This window comes from Pleurodeles waltl, chromosome 2_2 (genome assembly GCF_031143425.1).
Source record: "Pleurodeles waltl isolate 20211129_DDA chromosome 2_2, aPleWal1.hap1.20221129, whole genome shotgun sequence".
Classification (NCBI taxonomy): Eukaryota; Metazoa; Chordata; class Amphibia; order Caudata; family Salamandridae; genus Pleurodeles; species Pleurodeles waltl.
The window spans coordinates 226,087,715-226,111,315 of NC_090439.1; the positions used below are offsets into that span (position 1 = coordinate 226,087,715).

A 23,601-nucleotide genomic window follows, 5' to 3' on the forward strand; every position below is an offset into this window, starting at 1 on the left:
AAACACGGAACACCCCACCCTGCCACGCATACAAACCCTCCCTCCCACCAAATAATGATGCGCCAATTAGCTCGGTGGACAGTAAAAGCGAAACGACCATTGTCGGTACCGACCGCCGCGGTCAGCAATAAGAACTGCCAACAACAAATGCACACATTGGCCGATTTGAAAAGCACCTACCTGACACACATCCACACCACTATAAAACACACACTTATACACCCCACAATCCTTTTCTACGCCAAAAGCAAGACACATATTGAAACCCCAACACACATACACTGAACAAACCATCACAAAAGTCACACACACAAAATCACCACTAAAACACAAAAACTGCACACTCACCATCACACAACAGCACCGTCACCAACTCACCTACAACACACTACCCACAATACATACCATGGCACTCCCTAAGCACCCCTGCTTCACCAACAGGGAGCTAAGGACCATGGTGGACGAGATGCTCAGGGTCGAGCCACAGTTTTTCGGGGCACAGGTGGAGCAGACGCCCTTGGCCAGGAAGATGGAGCTACGGCAACGGATCATCAACAAGGTCAACACAGTGGGAACCCATCCACGGACAAGGTATGACATCAAGAGGAGATGGAATGACCTGCGGGGGAAGGTGTGCTCCATGGCCTGGAGGTGGTCCCCCATCTCATCCCCCTAAATACACAGACTGGGAGGAGAAGGTCTTGGCTATCCAGCACCCGGAGGGCCTCACTGGACTCCCTAGAGGACTGGACTCGGGTAAGTCAATGACAATACCCTGACAGTCACCACACCTGTAATGCATGTATTACCCCATCCCTCTCACTCCCACCATTCCCCTATCCCCTACCCAGCCCACAACACCCACATACTCCTATCCATGTTTCCAGCATACGCACAATCCCCCATACAAATCACTATCCAGTCCCCTGTGCACAGTCACCAACCTATGCATGTAATGTCAGGAGCACTACAACACTCAGAATGCACCACCACCCCCTCACTAAATGCATAAAAAAAGAACACAAAGTGATCCTGCATGCTACTACATGGGAATGTAACCACCAATTACTGCTGACCAGTGCTGCAAGGGAGAAGAAAGTGCAGGACACCCACATCACTATTCTCTCACACGCAGGTACCACCACCCATGCCCCCCGGACGGAGACGTCAAGCAGTGCCAGTCCCCCACCTGAAGACGAAGGCCCCATTCAGGAGAGTGCAGAGGGATGTATGGACACAGTGGAAATCCGTTGCCCATCCCACAGTCCTGGACAGTCACCTTCCAGAAGCCCCACCCACGACACCACTGATACCACTACCACTCAGCCACCACCAACAGCTCTGGCCCAACGCCCCCCACCAGTGTCTCCTGGCCACGGACTGGTGGTCCACATGTTCAGAGGCCCGAGTCTCCACCCACCACCAGGCAGGATGATGAAGGGCCCAGTGCAAGTCGGACTGCCAGACCTGTGCAGGGGACACAGGCACAGGGAGCTAGGGCCAGTGGGAGGGTATCAGTGGCCCAGGGAGGTGGCTCAAGGATGGATGCTGCTGCCCAGGAGGTCATTACTGAGGTCCTGGGTGCATACCACCATTCCCAGGACAGGATGGGCCAGATCCTGGCCACGTTGGAGCAGAATCAGAGGCTGCAGGTAGCACACCACCAGGAGGCCACTGAGCAATGGAAACCGCTCAATGCCACCATGGCCTCCATTGCAGGAGTGCTGCAGCACCAGGCCAGCATCCAGCCTGAGTCCTCCACCCACCTGCATGCCCCTTCTACTAGCCAGGACACTGCCCTGCCTTCAACATCTGCAGCAGCTACTGGAGTGCTAGCACTACCAGAGGACTCGCAGGACAACAGCACCCCTTCCCCTGCAGTTCAGGTACCCCGTAGCAAACGTGGCCTCAGACATCCCAGTGAAACACCAGCCAAGACCAAGCCCATGCCAGGAAGTGACTCTGCCCTGAACTGTCTCCCTTGTGTGCCACTGAGCTGCCCTGTTGACATGCCACTGCCATTTCACTATCTTCCAAAGGCACCATGGACTTTGCCCCTGCGCAACCAACATCTGTGGAAATGTACCTGAGGATATTGTTCACCATGTGCCCACTCCCGTCCACTGTCCCATCACTCATGTATGTTTTATCTTCAAATATATACACTTGTACACACAAAAATTCTGGCCTCATTTAATGTCAGCAAGCAAATGTTAATGTGTATGTATTAGCCAGTTTCCATCATAATGCCGCTTTAATTGCAGGCGGGGATCTGACAGACTGTCGCGTTTGAAGTATGTCACGCTGTGCATTCCATTGCTGTAACACACATCTGTTTCATCATTCATAAAGTTGCAACATCACTGGTAAGGGACACCACAGCACTTAGTACATAAATGTCCCAGAAACAATGCAGGAAAACCATTTGCAGAATAGGAAATGTACCTCAGAGTCACTGGAAATATAGCCGGATTACCTGGGTTCTGAAGGTGATGTCTTCCCCCTCTTCTTCTTCATCACTCACATCCAGCCTCTGAGGTGGCAGGGGTGGTTGGACAGCATCCGCCTCTTCCAGAAGTGGGATAGCTTTCTTCACAGCCAAGTTGTGTAGCATGCAGCATGCCACCACTATCTGACACACTTTGCCAGGGCCATTGCACAGGGATCCTCCAAAGAGAGGCAGGCAACAAAATCTTGCCTTCAGGAGTTGTATGGTCCGCTCTATCACCCTCCTAGTACAACCATGTGTTCAGCATCTGTCCAGGGATTTCTCACAGGTGTCAGGAGCCATTGCACGTTTGGGTAGCCAGAATCCCCTGGAAAAGTGGGTGAAAGACACCCACTTACTACTTGCATGCAGCCTGCCTGTCAGGTAGTACAGTGTCATACACACTCACATATAAGCCAAGCTCTGTCCCCCTGTAGTTGTACTATCATGTGTGGCACACTGCTGTTTCTCAGGACCTAGAAATCATGGACTGATCCTGGGAACCTTGCATTGACATGAGAAATATACTGATCGGCAGAACACACCAATTGGACATTCATGGAGTTAAGATTTTACGATTTCTGAACACCTGTTCATTTACTCTTGGGGGTATGAGGGCTATGTAGGTACTATCAATGGCACCTATCACATGGGGAATATTTGCAAAAGCATAGAATCCTGATTTGATGGTGGTGAGATCAGCCCTTTGGGGGAACTAGACATAACTTTGCAGGTGTTGCACGAATGCATTCACAAATTTGGACAGGATGTAGCTAAACATTGGCTGAGAAACACTGGCTGCCACGCCCACTGTCACTTGGAATCAACCTGTGGCTAAAAAATGTAGCACAGATAGTACCTGCACAGTTGTAGGTATGGTATGGGGATTCCTATTCGCTGGCATCAGAACAGGCTCCATTTGTGCACAGAGTTCTAGGATTGTGGCTCGATTCAGTCGGTAAGTGATGATGATGTGACGTTTCTCCATGGTGGCCAGATCTACCAGAGGTCTATAAACAGATGGAGCCCTCCCTCGCCACATGGGTCTGTACCTATGGGGGAGGAATAGAGCCACATTGAGTTGGGACATACACTTCCATAACAAAGTCCCATTATTCATGTTGTACGTGCAACACAATTGTCCCTCACACAGATACAAGGAACGTTTTAATGTGTGGTGAGGTGTGTAGTCATCAAAATAGTACTTGACGTAGGGGAGATGGAATGGAGCCAAGAACAATGACCCTAGGCAGACTATAAAGGTGTGGTGGATGCAAAATGGCAGCCCCCTGCCCAACAGGAAGTGTAGTGTAGGAAGTGACCTCATTCCGCTGGCGTTGGTCGTCATGGTGGTGGGCAGGGTCCACATCCGTGCACCTGATCATTGGATAACATTGTTGTCAATGGGGAAGCAGGGCCAATCATGATCACCGCTGGCGGTGATGGTGCAGACCGCCGCGGTATATACCACCATTTTGCCATGCCCTTGCCACCTGACTCCTGCACCTTGAGTAGGGAAGAACTCCACTGCGTGTGCTGCTGTGTTCTGACTCTGGTCCGTAAGATGGCATGTGCTACAGGGGAACGGGCCCCAGCCTTCATCACGGAGGAGCTGGAGAAGCTGGTGGATGGGGTCCTACCCCTGTATGCAAAGCTGTATGGGCGACCAGAGGAACAGGTGACTTGCTATATGTCCTCCTTGAATATGTGTGAATGTGGCGGATGCTTGTAGGCATTTTGTTGGCTGTGTGAATGCTTACCCATTGTGCGTCTGGCTGTTTTGGGCTTGGCTATTGTCTATATGTATGTCTCCATGGGCTATGTCAGGTTGGACTGGTATGGCATTTGTGTATGGGGCACCCACACTGACATCTGTTTCTTTACTCTGTGTGTCCCATGCAGGTCAGTGCCCATCAGAAGAAAGGATTGTGGCAAGCCATCGCCAAGGAAATGTGGACCCTGGGGGTCTACAACTGGCAGAGCACCCACTGCAGGAAGCAGTGGGAGGACCTGTGGGGCTTGGCCCGGAAGACCGGAGAGGCCCAGCTGGGGACGGCCTCCCAACTTGGGAGAGGTGCCCGTCGGACCCTGACCCCCCTATTGGCCCACATACTGGCAGTGGCCTAACCGGATTTGGATAGGCAATTGAAGGCAGCACAGCAGCCACAAGGGGGTGAGTACCAACACTGTTGTGATGCTACTATGATGAGTGTAGTTAGGGGCTAAAGGGTGCAGGCATTGTAGTGCCATGCAGTCCTGTCCCCCTCTACGTCCATGGGATAGTGTCCTTAGGTAGATATGGCTGGGAATGTAGGCCTGTGAGGGGTCCCCTGTTTGGGCTATTGGTTTTATGTGGCCTCATGGATTTGCAGATTTGTTGCCTTGGCATTTTCTCTCATTGTCTCCCATTGCAAAGTGTAGCAGAATAGAGAGTCAGGATGGCAATGTAGTGTACTGTGGGATCATGCCTACCAGGCAGAGGCACATTTCTATCATATATTGTGTCTGCTGAGGGTTGGTGCCTGAGATGGGTGAGTGTACGTGCTCCAACATGAATATTTTTCCTGGAATTGACATACTTCTTCCTTCTTTTGTCACCCCCATGCTCTTATGACCTTGTGTGCTTTAGCATCATCTGGCGAGGGAGCTGAGGCACCGGCGAGTGGGGATGCTGCAGCCCACAGGACCCAGGGGGAATAATCCACCAACGCCTAGGGGACCAGTGGGTTGGAGGGTGTGGGGGTACCACGGGGGAGGTGACTACTACTGAAGGTAGTGACTCCAACACCTCCTCCGATGGCAGCTCCCCAGTGGTGGTGGACCCTACTAGGCACACCCATTCTTTGCCATCTTCTGCCACCCCCGATACCATCACCGCCCTCCCAGTAGCTCCCCACCAAGTTGCCCGTGCCCGCTCACCCATGAGGGTGGGCATCTCCTTTGACCCAGGCACCTCTTTTCCTGCCCCAGTCACCCCTGCTTATCTAGTGTGAATGTCAAATGTTCTTGGGTTGTCTCTGTTTAGTGTTTTTTCAGTGTGAGTTTTGGTACTGAACCCCTCTAACTAACCTGTATCAGTGATAGCAGTGCATTTTGCTAGGGGCAATGGATCTTGTGCCCTTTGAAACAACCTAGGTGATTGTGTGTCAGAGTCTTTCAACTACTGTGTTTGTTTACTATTTGGGATGCAGAGTTCCTCATCTAGGTTCTAATGAAAACTGCCCACCCTAAGTTTGTTTCATTGTATCCTTGTATCTGCAACAGGTCTTTCCCTACCTTACATAGTTATTTTGTTCCTGTTGTTCTATTGTCCATGCAGTGTTCTGTGTGTTTGTTCTCAACAAACAAGCAGCCACAATGTCTCTGAAACTGCAACTATGCAGCAACATAAAACTAGCCTTGAAAGCACTGGTATGGCTTCCAGTAGATTCAAGTACACAATTCAAAGTTATTTCTACCATGCATACAGCTTACTGGTGCCGTGGCCGTTGATACATATGGGGCATGGTCCCCTTCTATTTATTTATTTAACATTCTTACCTAGAGCATTCAACCCTGATATATCGGCGAGCTGTACGCGAAATAAATAGGACATGCTTCAATTTACATTCTACTGGAAGAAAAAAACGACAAATTGAACAAGCAGATACCAATAACAGAGTGAAGATCAGTCAGGATTGTGCCTGGGTGTGCTATGATGAGGCTAGAAGATGAGTAAGGTGGAGAGCGGTTCGTGCATGGAAAAGGACAGGAAGTAAGGATGACTCATGGTAAGAGTAGGACCCAAGACTGAAAAGACAGTTTGGTGAAAGCAAGCAAATGTTTACAGTATAAGGAAAGAAGTGTGCTACTTGATGTACTGGAGGTAAACGATAAAACGGAAAGAGCGGAAGAAAGGTGAAAGCAGAGGTGACTCAGATTCTGTCCTGTTTTAGCAAATGAGGTTGAGTGATTTAGGAGTCCAAAAGAAATTTAAACCAACTGAACCGCCTTACCTCGTCTCTCAATCAGCCTTGATACGGAATATACATAGAGGGAGCTCTCTAGGGGCCCAGGGAATCAGAATGTGGAATAACTCAGTTTTTCCCCGTGAACTAATGGGGATTACAAAATAATGCTCTCAGAATGGGGAGTAGACTGATGAACTCGTGATCACTGGGTCCTTTTGTGCAGGTGTTCCCCAATTATGGGAAGTTTGATAAAAAATATATTCTGTGTGGACGTCAGAAGGAGTGGGACGGGTGCAAGGCTTGTGTCTGGGTTGTAGGGAAGCTGCAGCCCCTGGAGTTGGAGGACAAAATGTCTAATTTCTTAATGGTGGGCGTGGATGATTTCATATGTGGATTCTAAGTTTAGCTTTTTTTAAGTACACACATTTTCAAACAGATTTTTATTTCATTATGGTTGTAGAGACGTAGCCAACTTCACAATTCCTCTTTTTCCCAATTAGAATAACTCCAATAGAATAATTACATTAAGGCACTGGGAAAAGGCTCATTAGGCGCCAATAGTCTACCAGCCGCAGATAAAATTGTACAAGAGAATAAAAGGCCGGAAGGATGCATGTTAATGACTCTTGTGGTGAAGTCTTTTCAGTCAGGGAAGACAAGACAGACATGATGAGCACCTGGAACCACAGGAGGCCTCGGTCAATAGACACACTGGAAATGTGTCTAAAAATACACAACTGTAGTTTGCAGGTTAAGACGTTTTGTGCTTAAATATATCGTGTCTATATGTTCAGCTCTCAGAGGGCCTGTAATGGGACATACGACATTTCTGTAAAGGAAGCAAAAAACAATTTGGTGGCATGACTATTTTAACAGAGGGTGGCCACAGGCCCTGAATAGCCTATGAGACCACATGACACCGAATCCACACACAATTAGTAGGATGTTTACGTTATGGAATGCATTTTTCAAATATATCGTGATCGTACAACTGAAAAGAAACTAAAGTACACTTACCATTTGAGGCACACCAAAAATTACAATATTTGAGTACTCTGAGAAGCAGACCTAAAAAGGGAAACAATGAAAAAGTGATCAATTCGCTTTTTCGTTATAAATGATGTTTTAAAATGCAAGTATTATTATACTGGGCGGAGAAGCGTCAGGGTAATGTATTGTATTTCTTAATGATTACATTTTATTATCCAACTAAAGTTTGAAAGGAATGGCGAACCTCTTGGTATTGGATTAGCATTACTCATGTATTTTTTTTCCAAAAGCTTTGCAAGCATGCATGACCACCTCACTGCATCTGCAATATTAAAAATAGATTCAGGCTTTGGGAAGACCTGGCATTTACAATTCAAATATGATCTTTCACTTTTACAAATGTTATTTGTATTGACACGTGTCCATGGTAGATAGTATTATCTATAAATCCAAATATCTGTCAAAAGATAAACTTGTATGCCTAATATCAATATGCATGCTAATATTTTTAGTGGCTGTTAGAAAATAGGGTACTGGTTGACTAGGGTGTGAGCCCTGGTGAAGCAGCAACCACAAACCTAGTCAGAGTAAGGCAAAAGCAAACCCAAATTAACCTGTGCTCAACCCCCTAGTAGTTTGTCAAAAATGCTGTCAGGCTTAACATAGACAGAATGTGTAAAGTATTTCTGCAACACTTCATACAGTAAAACAGTGAGAACACTACACAAAAAGATTCCCCAACCGATTAGAAAAATAGGGCAAAATGTAATAAATAAAACAAGATCAAAACATCAAACTCCAATCAGTAGAACCAAGGTTATGACTTTCTAAAGGCTAAACTGCAACATAGCACCTAAAAGCATGGCCAGTGGAGGAGGCAGTGGTTGTGAAGAGCCCAACTTTAGGAGCTTGAGAGCTACACCAAGGGTCCAGGACTTGAGAGGCACCTTATGGTGTCAGGAACTCATTGAATACTGATACAGGTGCTGTAGGGAGCCTGATATGTTCCTGAGGCTCAGATCGGGAGGCAAGCAGATTAGCCCTCTTAATCACTCTAGGGCAATGGTTCCCAACCTGTGGTATGGGGACCCCTAGGGGCCCATGAAGCTTCCTCAGGGGGTCCGTGACTGCTTAGAAAATTAATTGTTAACACATTAATAAATTGTTTAAAAATAAAAGTGGCTAAAAGTGCAATTATAATTTTTAAAATGTTCTGTAAATGTCAAGTTATTTGAAATTGGAGGCTAAAAATTAAATTAGTATCCTCAATTTGATTTGTGGGACTAGTGCAGGTTCATTAAACAGAATATATTGTGGACAATGTGTGGCTTCAACTGAATTTAGAAAAGCTCCAACCTTCCTATTAATGTTAATTATTTTTGTTCAATTGTATTTGTTTGCAAATTAAATAAAATGCATTGTCGTTTGTGTATGATGGAATGCTTTTTTCTGTACTTTTTGTGTATTGTTTTGTGGTTCAAATCATCATCAATGTTTAGGCCCGGGTCCCCGACTTCCAGTAATGACTCCGTAGAGGGGTCCCCTGTATCCAGTGGTTCAGCGGGGGTCCCCACGTTCCAGTAATGATAAAGTGGGGGTCCACACAAGTCAAAATGTTGGGAACCACTGCTCTACGGTCCAGGGTTCAAGATGGAGTTGCAGGTCCAGTTCTTGTTCCCAAGGCAAGAAGACATCAAGCAGCAGGTCAGCACAGCAAGGCAGCACCTCCTTAAGAGTAGGAGTCCAACAGAGTGATAGTCCTTTCAGCAACTCAGCAGCCCTCCTTCCTGGCAGAGTATCCACTGGTTCGGAAGTGTACTGAAGTGTTTGCACAATTTTGTCATGTTTGGTTAGCAGAAGGATTGGACATGGTGTAAATACCTGGACATGCTCCACTGGCAGGACAGTTGATTATGGAAGAACTTGCAGCCAAGACTGTCTCGTACACTTAAATAAAACTATTAAAATTTAATATTCTTGCTACCACAAAAACACTCAGAAAGAGGTGGGTGGCAGGGGGCGTGGCCAAGATGGCGGCCGGAGCGGATGCTTGAACAAGAGCTCCGCTCACGGCCCACCATACACTACGAATATTCTGACCCTGCGCGGCCTTCAATACGTGACCGAGGAGCGCGGAGTCCCCACGGAACCCCGGGGCACCGAACACCCGTTAAAGAAGCAAGTGCAGGATCTTCAATTAACCGACGGGAAAGAACCTCAATTCGGCGTGGCTCATCTTTGAGAGGTTCATCCAATCTCGCCAGGCCCAGAGACGATGATCGAGCGACCCGAAAGTGCCGGAAACCAGGTGAGGGGTGAAGCCGCTGCTGCCGGGGCCCTGGTGCGGCGATATAAATAGGTGCAGCAGGGCCTCCAACAAATTGAATTGGTCCCCCGAGGCGGAGTCGCTGAAGCGCAGTGGCAGACTTGGGACCAAGCAGCCTTGGCGGGGCTGGCGCTGCTTGCAATACGCCACTACAACATAACAATAAACCCACCGAGCCAAGTACCCTAGACGAAGAAGCACCACCATACCTGGGACAGAGTGTGAGAGGGAGCCGCCCTTATAGCGGGCCCGATGCGGCGGTCTGCGGGGCTGCGACCAGGCTTCCGATCCCTGCGGCGAGCTGGTCGACGCGAGGTGGCGGCGGCAGAGACTGGCGGCCTGTGCAGACGCAACACGCTGCTGAGTTTCCCAGGGCGAACAGTGCTAAAAACATCGAACCGCGGGTAGTGAAAAAGAAGAAAGGTTGACCCGCGGTGGGCGGCCGCACTCGACCAGGCAACACCACCAGGAAAAGAAAGGAGGGAAGAGAAAGGCTGAGAAGAGTGGAGGACAGAACTGTAAAATACTAAGGGGAAGACTGGCTAGAAAAGGTGAAAGGCGTGCAGGGGAAAATTTAAGGAAAGCAGAAGGGGGAAGAAAAAGGTGATATAAAGAAGGGTAAAAAAGAGAAAAGAAGAAGGACAAGGAAAAAAAGGAAGAGAGGAAAGGGAGAAAAAAAAAGGAAAGAGGAGAAAAACATAAGAGGAACCAAAAAATAAATGAGGAAGTGAAGAAGACCACAGCTAAAGGGAATTTAGACTACAAGTGGCAAGCTTGATCTCCGTGCACACCCCATATGTACACCATATGTCTCCCTTACACACAGGCTGAACAATGAAATAAAACAAAGACACCAAGGAGCAGCAAAAAAGATCATTTGGCACACCTCATGCGCTCGAGCGCCGGTCTGACGAGCAGGCGGAGAAACCACACAAGAAAATAACAACTGGACTGTCCTAGAGAGAATGCCCACATAGGGATCACAGGAAGTAGCACTGAATTATATCACTCTGAACTGTCCGGAACCCACAATCTGAAATAGCAGAAAACTGGCCCCCGGAAGCACCTCAGAGCCTCCACTACCACATCAGTGACTCAAGTTCACACCAAAGCGATAAAACACTCATACAACAGGAGACTATGTAATCCCAAAATTAAACCAAACCCCAGGCTCACACAAGACAGCAACAAATCCAAAGATCTCGGGCCCATAATAAAGATATAAAAGCAAAGAAGCGCACAAGGGGTCCAGAGTTGCCCATACTCGGTGAGTCAAACAAACGCAAGAAAAACACGCCCACCAGTAAGGGGTTTTGGCTCATAACAAACAGCGGAAGAAAGATAGGACTAACGGGTAATACAACAGTGTTCGCCACAGAAGACCGCAATGGTTAAACCGAAACAGCCCAGGGCGGGTCCCCTCATGGAAGGAGGAGCTCCATCCACCACTAATACTTCGGACTCCCAGAACACGACACTTCACCAAGTGTGCGAAACACTACGCACTGATTCCCAACAATTTGACAAGCTCCTGCAAGCAATCATGGACACTAAAACATCGCTCGAGAGCAAGATAGACGCTGCCGTTCTGGAGGTCACATTGCTTCGTGCAGATCACCGCAAACTAACGGAAAGGGTATCCAATACAGAGCTAGCACTAGAAACGGTCCACCCAGAGGTTGCAAACATGAAATCTAAAATTCAGAAGATGGAAAACGAAATAACACAATTGCAGCGCAGGGCCGAAGACGCAGAGGGCAGATCCAGACGCAACAACGTCAGATTTCTTGGCATCCCAAAGCGAATCGAAACAAATAAATCTGAAGAGTTCCTAGAAAGTTGGCTAAAAGACAAAATGCAGATACAAGATAAGACTAAAGCTCCAGTGATAAAAAGAGCACACAGAATCCCTGGCAGACCGCCAAGACAAGGTGCACCACCTCGACCATTAATAGCACGATTTTTAAACTACAGAGACAGAGATCAAGTTCTGCAATACTTCAGATCCTCAAGCCCTGTCAGTATGGAAAACTGCAACATCACAGCCTACCCAGACTTCACTATGGAAGTGCAACGCAAAAGAGTATCATTTGCGAAAATTAAGCAATTGCTCCGCGACCACAAAATCACATACTCACTAGTGTTCCCAGCACGCCTCCGAGTAATTAACGGTGACAAGGTCCTCATATTCCCAACCCCGGAAGACTCATGAACATGGATCCATGCTAAGGGACTAGCCGATCCAACCAAAGATGACACTGCACAGGAAGATTGGATCACCCCTAGCTCCAGAAAAAAGAAGAAGAAAACCTCACCGGCACGTTCAGCAAAATCACAGATGGCGGTCGACTAAGCGCAAGCATTAAAGGAAGCAAGCACATTTGCACGCTCGCACTCGGACACCAGAAGTGAAGCAGAAACCATCGACAATAGCCCAATGCGCAGCGGATCCAGCTCCCCTCTCTCCTCACTGATAGGCTGCCCGGACCTAACCCCACGCACGGCGGACGATATATGAGACATTCCTGTTGGCCCTTACGAACCGAAAAATATGACATGACGTCAAAAAAATTCTATACGAGATCAAGGCGTGGACATGAGACAAGATTATCAGTACCAGGACTGCCAAAAACAGTCCCTACGACCTCAGAACTAGTTGAACATGTCCACCAGCAAGCAAGATCAGATTCTGCGGAAACATCAGACACTACAGATAAATGAACAAGGGAAGACACAAAGCCCCACTTGTGGATTATTATTATTATTATTATTTTTTGTTTGTCGTTTCATTTTTGTGGCTGCGCAGGGCTACAACATGGCGAAGGTGGGTCGCACAAGACTCTTAGAATGGAACAGACATGTATGGACACTCATTTAGGCACCGGTTGTGCCAAATTGTTCAAAATTGGGCTTTCCCCAACATGTTTTCTCTTTTATTATAGATGTTCTTTCCTCTTTTCCTTTCCTTCCTTTTCCTGCCTTTAAAGGAAGAGCATCCCTCGCTCTTCTCTCGGTCCTATCTATCACACAAACATAGCCAAGGAGATGACGGGGCACAATGGGGGGAGAGCAGGCGGGGAAATGTGGGGGGGAGGGGAGGTGGGACTCTCAGTCCCCACAAAATATTGGCGCGAGAGAAGATGCATCAAATTATCTCACACAGAGAATCCACATATAATATAATAAACTGGAACGTGAAGGGTATGGCGGGTGGGATCAAGCAAGGCAAGATACACATCTACTTAAAACGGCACAATATACACATAGCTATATTACAAGAAACGCATCTCACCCCAGCTGATCTCCAAATAATAGAAAAGAAATGGGGTGGGTAAGCACGCGGAGCCGGGTCGTCAACGTTCGCAAGGGGAGTCCTGATTTGGATAGCCCCGGGGGTCCCATACACGACAACACACTGTACAACAGACAAGACGGGCAGGTTCATCCAGTTGGAGGGCTCGCTCGCCGGGGCTCCGTTGGCGATACTAGGACTGTATGCCCCAAATATCAGACAGGGAGAATTCCTACTAAATATCATCCCGCGTTTGTCAAAAGACCGAACCATGCCGGGTATATGGGGTGGAGACTTGAACTGCACGCCACAAATGGATATGGACCGATCACACCCCCCAGTTGTAGTTACCCCAGTCAGGAAAAACTCCCAAATCCTACAGTCATGGTTGACTGAACACCGACTAATAAACTTATGGACTCACTTACACCCGCTAACCAGGCAATATTCTTACTATTCTCTCCTGTACACCGCTTACATACACGAATAGACTTAATACTCAGCTCATGATACACAGGTTCACAGGCTCCGAATACATGGCAAGGGTAATCTCCGATCACAGCCCACTTATAGCGCACGTCCGATGGGGCAGACCTCGAGGGTGCATCCCTACCTGGCGTCTCCAAACAAGTTTACTTCTAGACCCACCGTTTAGAAAATAACTTGCCACTCATATCATGTCTTATTTCAAACTAAACAAGGGAACAGCGAATTCCCTGGCAACCGAGTGGGATGCTCACAAGGTGGTGATAAGGGGCACATGCATATCAGTGGCAGGAGGGGTCCGTCAGACACTATCACAGGACCTTCAAAAATACGAAGGAGAAGTACGCAAGGCGGAATGTAAATCGCAGAAGAAACAATAACAGAGGCAGAGCTAGGACAACTGCGTACGAAATGGAGAGAGGCAGACAATCGTCTCAGACAATATGACTACTGTCACTACTTGGCTCGGTCACATGCGGAGGGAGATAGACCAGGGAGATTACTGGCATGGCTACTAAGGAATGAACGGCGGAATACTCCCATAGGAGCTATCTGCCTAGACATAGGGATGATAATAAAAACTCAGGCTTAAATAAATGAAGCCTTTAAAGATTATTATAGCATACTATACAAGACTCAGCCCACCCCCCACCAGAACAGTTAAGCGAGTTCTACAGAGAAATATAGTTAAATCATCTCACTTCAACACAGGCAGAAGCCCTACAGATACCAATTGGCCTCGAAGAGATACAGCAAGCCCTGCAACAATTAGCACATAGTAAAGCTCCAAGTAGTGACGGCCTCCCCATAGAGGACTACAACACTCTCTTGGCACAAATATTAACACCTTACCTAGATATGCTGGATGAGGCCCTTAAAAACGGTCAACTTCCAGAATCATAACATGAGGCGATAATAGCGGTGCTACCCAAACCGGGCCGTGATCCACTTGACGTTTGCTCATACCGACCACTATCAATATTGAACTCAGATTGTAAACTGCTTGGCAAAGTATTATCAAACCGCCTGCTCCCTTTGATGTCGGATTTGATACATCCGGACCAATCTGGATTCATACCGGGTCGTAACACCTTCATTAATATACGAAACCTCCTACGCATGATGGCAAATACCCCAGATGGGGAATACAAGCATGTGGCAGTATCATTAGATATTGAGAAAGCGTTCGATACCTTGGGATGGCCTTTCCTGATGGAGACATTAAATTGAATGAGTTTCGGTAGGAGGTACATAGAATGGATCAAGATCCTTTACTCGGCACTAGTAGCAAGGGTCAAGACAGGCAACACTATTTCTGAGAAGTTCAGCATAGGCAGAGGAACCAGACAAGGTTGCTCACTATCCCCATTATTATTTGCTCTTGCGATTGAACCACTAGCAGCCCGCCTACGCTCATTAGCCCAGGAATGGGGCATTCTGGATGGGAGTACATACCGCATTGTATCACTTTACGCAGACGACGCACTCATATTCTTGCGTGACCACACAGAATCTCTCTCGGGCATACTAAAGTTAATGGACCAGTTTAGAGCAATCTCCGGATTAAAAGTGAATTGGTCAAAATCTTGTTTGTACCTGATGCGCGCAGTGCCAGACATACATCGCTTCAATTCTACTACCGATGGCTTGAAATGGTGTCATAACACTTTTAAATACTTAGGGATAAACGTTTACCACGACCCCCAAGACCTCAAGGAGGGCAACTTAGATCCATACGGGGCTCCCTACCCTACTGGCGCTCACTCCCACTGTCACCAATGGGCAGAGTGGCCATAGCCAAGATGATAGTATTGCCGCAATTACTATATTTTTTTATGGCACTCCCACTGACACTCCCCCAATCTTTTTTCAAGATTCTGACCAGTATCCTGATAGACCTGGTGTGGGGCAACGGTCGCCGCAGAGTTGCTATAGCAAAGATACACCAACCACTCACGCTTGGAGGGCTAGGGGCACCACAACTTGAGCTCTACTACGCTTCTGCACAGTTATACTGGGTGACAAAATGGATTAGAAATCCCACATGCACAGAAGCACAAACGGTGTACAATGACCTTGGCCACACTAACATATTACGCTGGCTGCTTGAGCAGGATGCTCCTCACCATACACGCAACACTTTATTAAGCACTGCCCGTTGGGTTTGGCGCAGGTTCGTTATGATGAGGAACAAGAAGCCGCAGTACTCCCCAAGGACACCACTGATGGCCATCCCGAAAGTAGAAAAGGTGGCAGCGAAACTAGGTCTGACAACATGGCCTGAAAAAGGTGTACAAACAGTAGGTGATATATACGAGGACGGACACCTCTTAACTTATGCAGCACCAACCAATGCCCATAACCTGGGACATGGATGCTTCATAGCATATGGTGCATTACGACAAGTAGTACGGACAGCATGGAACAGTGGAAACGACGAACCCAAAACCGCGCCAATCTTACACGACCTAATAGAAAACTCAGATACCCCAATCACCATATCGAGATTATATAAAATCCTGACCACACACACCGAACACAAACAGGAACAAGCCAAAAATAGATGGGATCTCACTACACCACTTTCACAGGCATGGTGCCAAGCTATGATAATGACATACACAGTATCATGCAACCCCCGCCTTAGATACACACAGTTCAACTACCTACACCAAACATATCTTTCACCGCATTGGCTTACTCGCATGTTCCCACTATCCCCACAGACGTGTCCTAGATGCGGAGTTGCTGGGGCTTCTTTCTTCCACATGACATGGGAATGCCCCCCAATTACAAATGCATGGAGAGACATAACAGCACTGATTACAAAGTGGCTCGATACTCCTTTGCCCCCCACACCAGAACTATGCTTACTAAGAGACAGACAAAAAGGACAGAAACAGGCAAACAGATGTATTGATTTAGCGCTAGTGCTATACAGACGTCTAATAGCTATGCAATGGAAGGCACCCAGTGCGCCATGCACCCGCCAATGGCAGAGAGATCTGTTACGCTGGGCGAAAGCAGAAGCACATACACTGCAATCACACTTAGATCGGGGGACGCAAGTTAAAGGCATAGAAACATGGAACTCTTTTATCAATAAGTTGGAAATCAAAGATGACACACGTCCCCCCTGAGCAATACGCTCAATTACATAATAGGACAAAAAGGATAGAGCAAACACACTCAAACAATAAAGTATCGGCATGCATATCAAGAAGGACAGCCTACTCACGAACTATAATGAGAAGCATACAAAAAAAAAGCTCCCCCCCCCCCCCCTCCCCGAATAGGAACACTGGAAATTGAAATCCTAAATTCCCCCCATACGTCACTCCCCCGGATCACGTTCTTCTCTCTCCTTTCACCTCTCTTCCCTCTTCTATAAACCTATTTGTTATATTGCTTTTAAATAAATTCATCCAAATGTATAATAGCATACACATTGAAACGTGCGCAAAAGACATGTAAATGCGCCTATAGTCAGTACACAAAATAAGTATGGAAATGTCCACAGGTGGTGACACACCAGTATGTTATAACAGGCTGAACACAATAAAATAGTTTTTAAAAAAAAGAAAGATGTGGGTGACAGATATCGGGAGGATCGATGATAATGACTGGGTGGCAGCCTTGATACACTCCCAGGTGACAGCCATGATGTGCACAGTTTTAAACTCCTGTTCAGTAATGTGGGGTAGGTGGAGGTGAAAAGCGATGTAGCCAGAAATCGGGGTGCCCGGGAGATCCCCAAGGTAAGCCAATGGAAATGGCTATATATATGGCAGTGGAAAGTGTCACATATAAGAGCAGGGGCTGGACCCGCAAATTAAAAAAAAGTCTGGGGTCCATGATCAAGACACTATGACTTGGCACCTGAGGATCAAGTACATCCGAGTACTACAATTGCCGTGCAGTGACTGCATGGCAAACGAGGCCCCGCAAATAATGTTTCTTGACTGGTAACATGCAACGTGTGGTGTTCAAGTCGCTGTCTGGGCTGATGACTGCCATCAGACATATCTCACCTGCCCTTCTGTTCCTAGCTGTGTACCTCCATTGCTGTTATGCACCAGTAATATTTGATATTGCCCAAACTGCACCTGTTGAAAATGATAATGTGAATGCTCCATGTTGCTTTTTTGTTATTTAATGTTTTTTGGGAAACTTCAAGAAAGATATTTTAAAAATTAAGGGGTGCAGTACAGTGGTGGTTTATGAGGTCCTTTTTTTATACACAGTTGTGCCTTTGAAGTGGGGAGAGACTTCTAGAGGCATGCCTTTGAAGTGCACAGATGTCCTGCCTTCCCTGTCCTGACTCCAGACTAACTATAGGGGGTCTGTAGCCCCTTGTCTGGAGACAGAACACAGCCTACTCAGGTTTAAGTGAGGCTAGGCCCAGCTCCTCCTTCCCATCCTGCCAACGATGGCCCATTAAGTCACACCTAAGCTCCCATTGTATGTGGCTGTACAGGAGAAATACAGAAAGCCTAACTGCCACCTACAGCCAGGCATGTGATCCAGGCAGGCTGCAGGCACAAATGGCTTGGGCAATAAAATGCCTGTTTCTAAAAGTGTAATTTTCAGAATTGTAATTTAAAATCCGACTTCAACATAAGTTAGGATTTTAAATTAGGATTCCAGAGACAACAAACATGAATCAGTTATCTCTTCATCTTTGGAAATTACACTTATGTAATGTAATGTAATAAGCCAACTCCAGCGTTATCCTACAGACGAGAAAGGTCTTGAAGTAGTGAAAATGAGTTTAAGAGTATTTCACTATCAGGACATGTAAAACTTAAACGTACATGTCCTATTTTTTAAATACATTGCACACTGCCCTCTGGGTTGTCCAGGGCCTACTCAAGGGGGACCCTTATGTCCTTACGGAAGGTTTGAGCCTGGCAAAAGTTTATTTTGCCAGGTTGAAATGGCAGTTAAAACTAAACTGTACACACACGCCCTACAGTGGCAGGCCTGAGACAAGTTTAAAGGGCTACTTCAGAGGGTGGCGCAATCAATGCTGCAGGCCTATTAGTAGCATTTGATTTACAGGCCATTGACATATGTATTAGACTTTACTAGGAACTTGTAAGCAAACCATATAGGCCAATTGATGATAAGCTATATTACTGCACATTAAGGAGAGAACACTTTAGCAGTGGTATAGTGCATAGGATCCTAAGGCCAGTACAAACGACGTCAACAAAAACAGAAGGTCTGAAGGTAAAATGTTAGCGGGAAATTGGGCCAAGGATGCCAGGTTTACCAGTGGAGTTGAAATAAAATTAATTTACTCACTTACAACACACCACCTAGCCTTGGTGTATTTCATACCCCTATGACAAACTAAAGTGTTAATGTCATACCCAGCCATTTGAGTTATGATTTCTTAACACAGAACTAATAATGTACAAAGTACATTTTAGCTGAAGACATAGCCTGAATGTGGGAAGCACGGACGATGAAGCTACCCGACCCTAGCCTGAATGTTGAAAAGCAGGGATCCATTAAGCTACCTGACCTCAGTGCAGAACGGCCCAATCTTCTTTGACATTGCCTGTGTGGCATTGGCAAAGGATGCGATCCCAGGTACTAAAGCAGTTCCCACAGTTGAGAAGTACCTCTACCTCCAGGTGATGGTTTGTGGTATTCCCAGCCTCTTTGTGATCTCCCAGGCCAAAAGGAGGCGGGATTTCTCCATCCTTCCCTGCCACAGGTCTGTGATGACGTGCATTAAGGGATTTTTTCCCCCTGCTGGAAGCCGCTCAGTCAGAGCACACTAATGGTATATTTCAAGTGGGGTGGTGGAGGGAAGCACCACAGAGTTGCAGAGGAGTCAAGAGTATAAACCAAGGGTGGAAGAAGGAGAATGTACGACGTCTGTGTTTTTTTGTATTTACATATGTTTTTGGGCTTGGGAAGAGTGCTGCCATGGTGACTGGGAAAGTTTAAGGGCACCTGGCCTTCTTTTAGGGATGCATTGTCAGTGGGTGGCTTAAGGGCAAAGGGGCACTAGATAAAAACATGATTTTTAAAATAAACTTTATTTGATGCAGGATCTACATCTAAAGTACAACAGAAAGAAACTGAAAGAAACATCTCAGCGGCTTATTGACCATCAGATTTACAAAAACCCTGTGTAATCCTATGCTCATTCTAACACCATCAGATTCAGAGTGATGTTGCAAGCTCCAGAGAGTATGGCATCATGTCAATCAAACAGCCTGATTCACACTGGTAAGTTACACTTTTGAGTAAGTTTACACTTTGTTGTACATTTACAACATTAAGCATTCTAAAACTGAATGTAAACTTACTACAAATGAATAATATATGTCTCAAACCCCGGAGTAATTAATTTGAATTACTCTTATGTGGGTGGGCGAGGTTTCTTCCTAATCCCATCTTCTTTAGTAGTATGTTTTCCTCTTTTCCCACCCACTACCTCCCAAATGTTGTACTAAACAGTATACTTACATGTGTGGATTATTCACATTTGGGGCAGAATAATCTGCATATATAAGTATAGGCAGTGTGCAGTCGTAAAGCTCCACCTACAGTTTTTGAATTTGCAATTTGTGGTATGTTTGATGTACGTCTACAATACTTCATGTTTACACACTAATAGTCGATGTTTCCACAGGATAATGCTTCTGTCATGTTCAAATAAGGAGAGCCAGCATGCCCTGGAGAACTTGATCACTATGAAATTATGTGGCATCCGGTAATGAGGTAGGAGGGCAGCAGACCAGCAAGAGTTCTTGAACAACGCAGTTTATTCCTTCACATCAACACCAACGTACTCCTCAGCAGCCATCCAAGGGAGACTCAAAGTCTCAACTGACTCCCATGGAATGCCGCTGACGTGTACCAGATTACACAAAAGGCAACCTTCCATAAAAGTACACTGCCACTTAACTAATACAAATAATAAAACATAACACATCTTCCACCTTAACAATACAACAAAACCAGATGACATTGAGATCAACAACAATCCGCCCAAATTGAAACAAAATATGCATCTACATTAAATTGACCAATCATGAACCCAAAGATATTTCCCTCGAACCACATGAACACCCTTTAATACAATCCATACTGACCTAGATATTTAGGTCTAACAATATTCCTTTTGGTCCTATTAACCTCTGCCTCCCGATTTCCGCCTCCTTCCAATCGACCAACATTATTTGGTTCACTTCCACATCCCATGCACAAATTCCCACTGTTGCGTCCACGTTGCGTTCTGCTTCCCTGCGCATTTTCACCTGAGCCCACCTCCTGATCACTTGCACTTCCCCTACTCAAATTTCTATATTCATGTTGCGTCCTGCTCCACTGCATATTTTCACCTGATCCCATATCCTGAGCATTACCAACACTCCCACCAAAACTAAATTCACCTCCGACGCGCACACCTGAATGCTGAACGTCGGGAACCACTCCTTGCTCCTCACAAACCTTCACCACACTCCTCTTGTGCCACCACTTACCATTTTCCACCATGATAGAATGCTTTGATACTCTGACGACCTTAGTAGTAGGATAAAAATTTGACTCCCCACTTCTTTTGCCGTGAGGTCTCTTCACTCTAACTTTATCTCCCACACAAAATTGGATATCCCACACACTTTTGAGATTGTCATATCTCAATTTACTTCTAACTTGCAATGTCTCCACTCTATCCTTCACCTCTTTGATATCAGGAGCAGCCTCCCACCCCCCCTTTGGTTTCTTGTACCACCCACTCAGGAGACAGTTCATTACAAGAGTGTCTACCCTTTAATAATACAAAAGGAGATACACCTGTAGACAAATGTGGTGTATTGTGATAACACCAAATTCTTTCTGCCACCAAATCCTGCACACTCTTCCCCGCACGAATGGCCAATTGTATAGTTTCCTTGACTATTCTATTCACCCTCTCAACGAGACCATTACCCTGCGGACTATATTAAGCAGTATTAAGATGCTTAATATTAAGACCCTTCAGAAATTCAATCATTTAGTGCGATACAAATTGCACACCGTTGTCCGTGACCAAATACTTAGGAATTCCCTCCCAATGAAAAATCTCTTTAAAAAATCCAATTACACTGGTAGTATTAGGTTCTCTCAAAAATGTGTAAGAAATCCATTTGGAATGATAATCCACAGCAACCAACACATACCACTTGCCTTCGTTTATACCCCCTATTGGACTAATAAAATCTAAACCCAGCTTTTGCCAAGGTTTATCTGGAAAAGGTACTGGACATAACGGCACCTCCCTCGTATGTAAACTCGTATCTGCCCCCCTCCTGTCACAAGAATTCTTGACCACCATCTCCACTTCTGAGTCCATACCCGGCCACCAATAATACAATCACAATCGTTTACTAGTGCCAGTAATTCCCACATGTCCTTCGTGAGCCAATTTAATCAATTTGTACCTTAACAAATTGGGAGGTACCAAACGCTCCCCACTTGTGACAAGATCGTCTTCCACATTCAACTCATCTCTGATCTTGCCAAATGATCTCATCACTTCAGGAACATGATTTCCTCCAGGCCAACCGTCACAAATATACTTCTTAAGTAACAATAGAGAACTGTCCTTGTCCACAGCCTCCTTCCAAACCAGTCTGGAAATGACCTCTCCCGAAACAAACATACATTCAATCATCCCCACTACAACATCTTCATCTTCAGTTTACTTCATCTCAATAGCAATACGAACTGGACACCCAGAAAGAAAATCTGCCCTGCTGTTATTTCCCCCAGAAATATGTTTCATTTTCATATTGAATTCATATAACTTAGATAACAACCTAGTCAACATAGGACTGGTCTTATTAAAGATTTTATCATACCACAAATAAACTAATGGTTTATGATCTGTGAATACTGCAAATTCTCTTCCCCACACATACGTTGAAGTGGTTAGCACCCCAAACGCAAGCCAATGCCTCCCGCTCTATTGTGCTGTAATTCACCTCAGCCTCAGAAAGTCACCTAGATGCAAATGCAACGGTGTGTTCTCTACCATTCACCATTTGGCTCAAAACAGCTCCCAGGCCTACTCCACTCGCATCCACAGTAATGATGGAAGGTACATCCTCACTGAAAGGTTGAAGGGCAGGAGCCTACATTACAAGCTATTTGGGCGTAGAAATTGGTTGCACCTGCTCTTCTTGCCACTGAAATTTCTCCCCTTTCCTCAAAATTTTCCTCAAAGGTTCAGTCTGATAAGCAAAATTCTGTACGAACCGTGAGTAATATTCGCAAAGACCCCAAAATGATTTCAATTAGTCTTTGTCATTGGGAGAAAGAGAATTTTCAATTGCACCTAACTAATCCTTCTTGGGTAAAATTCCTTGGGCCAAAATTCTGTGTCCTAAATAATCTACTGAATCAACCATGAATTTGCACTTCTCTTTTCTCACTGTAATCCCATGAACCTCCAAGATTCCAATAACCTTGTCAAGTTTGTGAACATGTTCTTGGACTACCAGAATATCGTCCTGATAAGCCAACACACTGTGCTCCTCACCAAGCAGTTGATACATAAGCTTCTGAAATACAGATGCCGCGGAAGCTATCCCGAACGGCATTCGCAGAAACTGGTAAGCACCAAACGGTGTGACAAATGTTGTAAGACCACAAGACTCTTTACTCAATTCCACTTGATGATCGGCGGACCGGAGATCGATTGAGGAAAACACTTTCATTTCACACCAATTGTGCCAAAATGTCCTGAATTTTAGGCAGCGGGAAACAGTCTACCAAAATGTTCCTGTTCAAAGACCTCACGTCCACGCATAATCTCAAATCTCTTGTTTTCGTAACTGCTACTACAATCGGAGAAACAAATTGAGATGAGTCAGCTGGCCCAATAACCCCTTCAGCGCATAGTTCCCACAGGTGCTCTTTCAACTTCCCTCAAATACTCAGTGGTACATTTCATACTTTATGCACCACAGGTATGGCATCAGGTTTAAGTACAATTTTATGCTCATACCCTTTTACCAAACCAAGTTTGTCTCTGAAAATAGCCGTATGCTTATCATCAAGTACA

General features: G+C 46.0%; 1 protein-coding gene across 3 annotated transcripts in view; it reads right to left on the reverse strand.

Moving 5' to 3' along the window:
• ATPSCKMT (ATP synthase c subunit lysine N-methyltransferase) overlaps nt 1–23,601 on the reverse strand; it is a 253,696-nt gene that overhangs the window by 102,252 nt on the left and 127,843 nt on the right. For all 3 annotated transcript variants that reach the window (XM_069219693.1, XM_069219694.1, XM_069219695.1), the window contains one exon: nt 7,456–7,506. In XM_069219693.1, the coding sequence (XP_069075794.1) occupies nt 7,456–7,506 (51 nt within the window). The remainder of the gene's footprint in view (nt 1–7,455; nt 7,507–23,601) is intronic.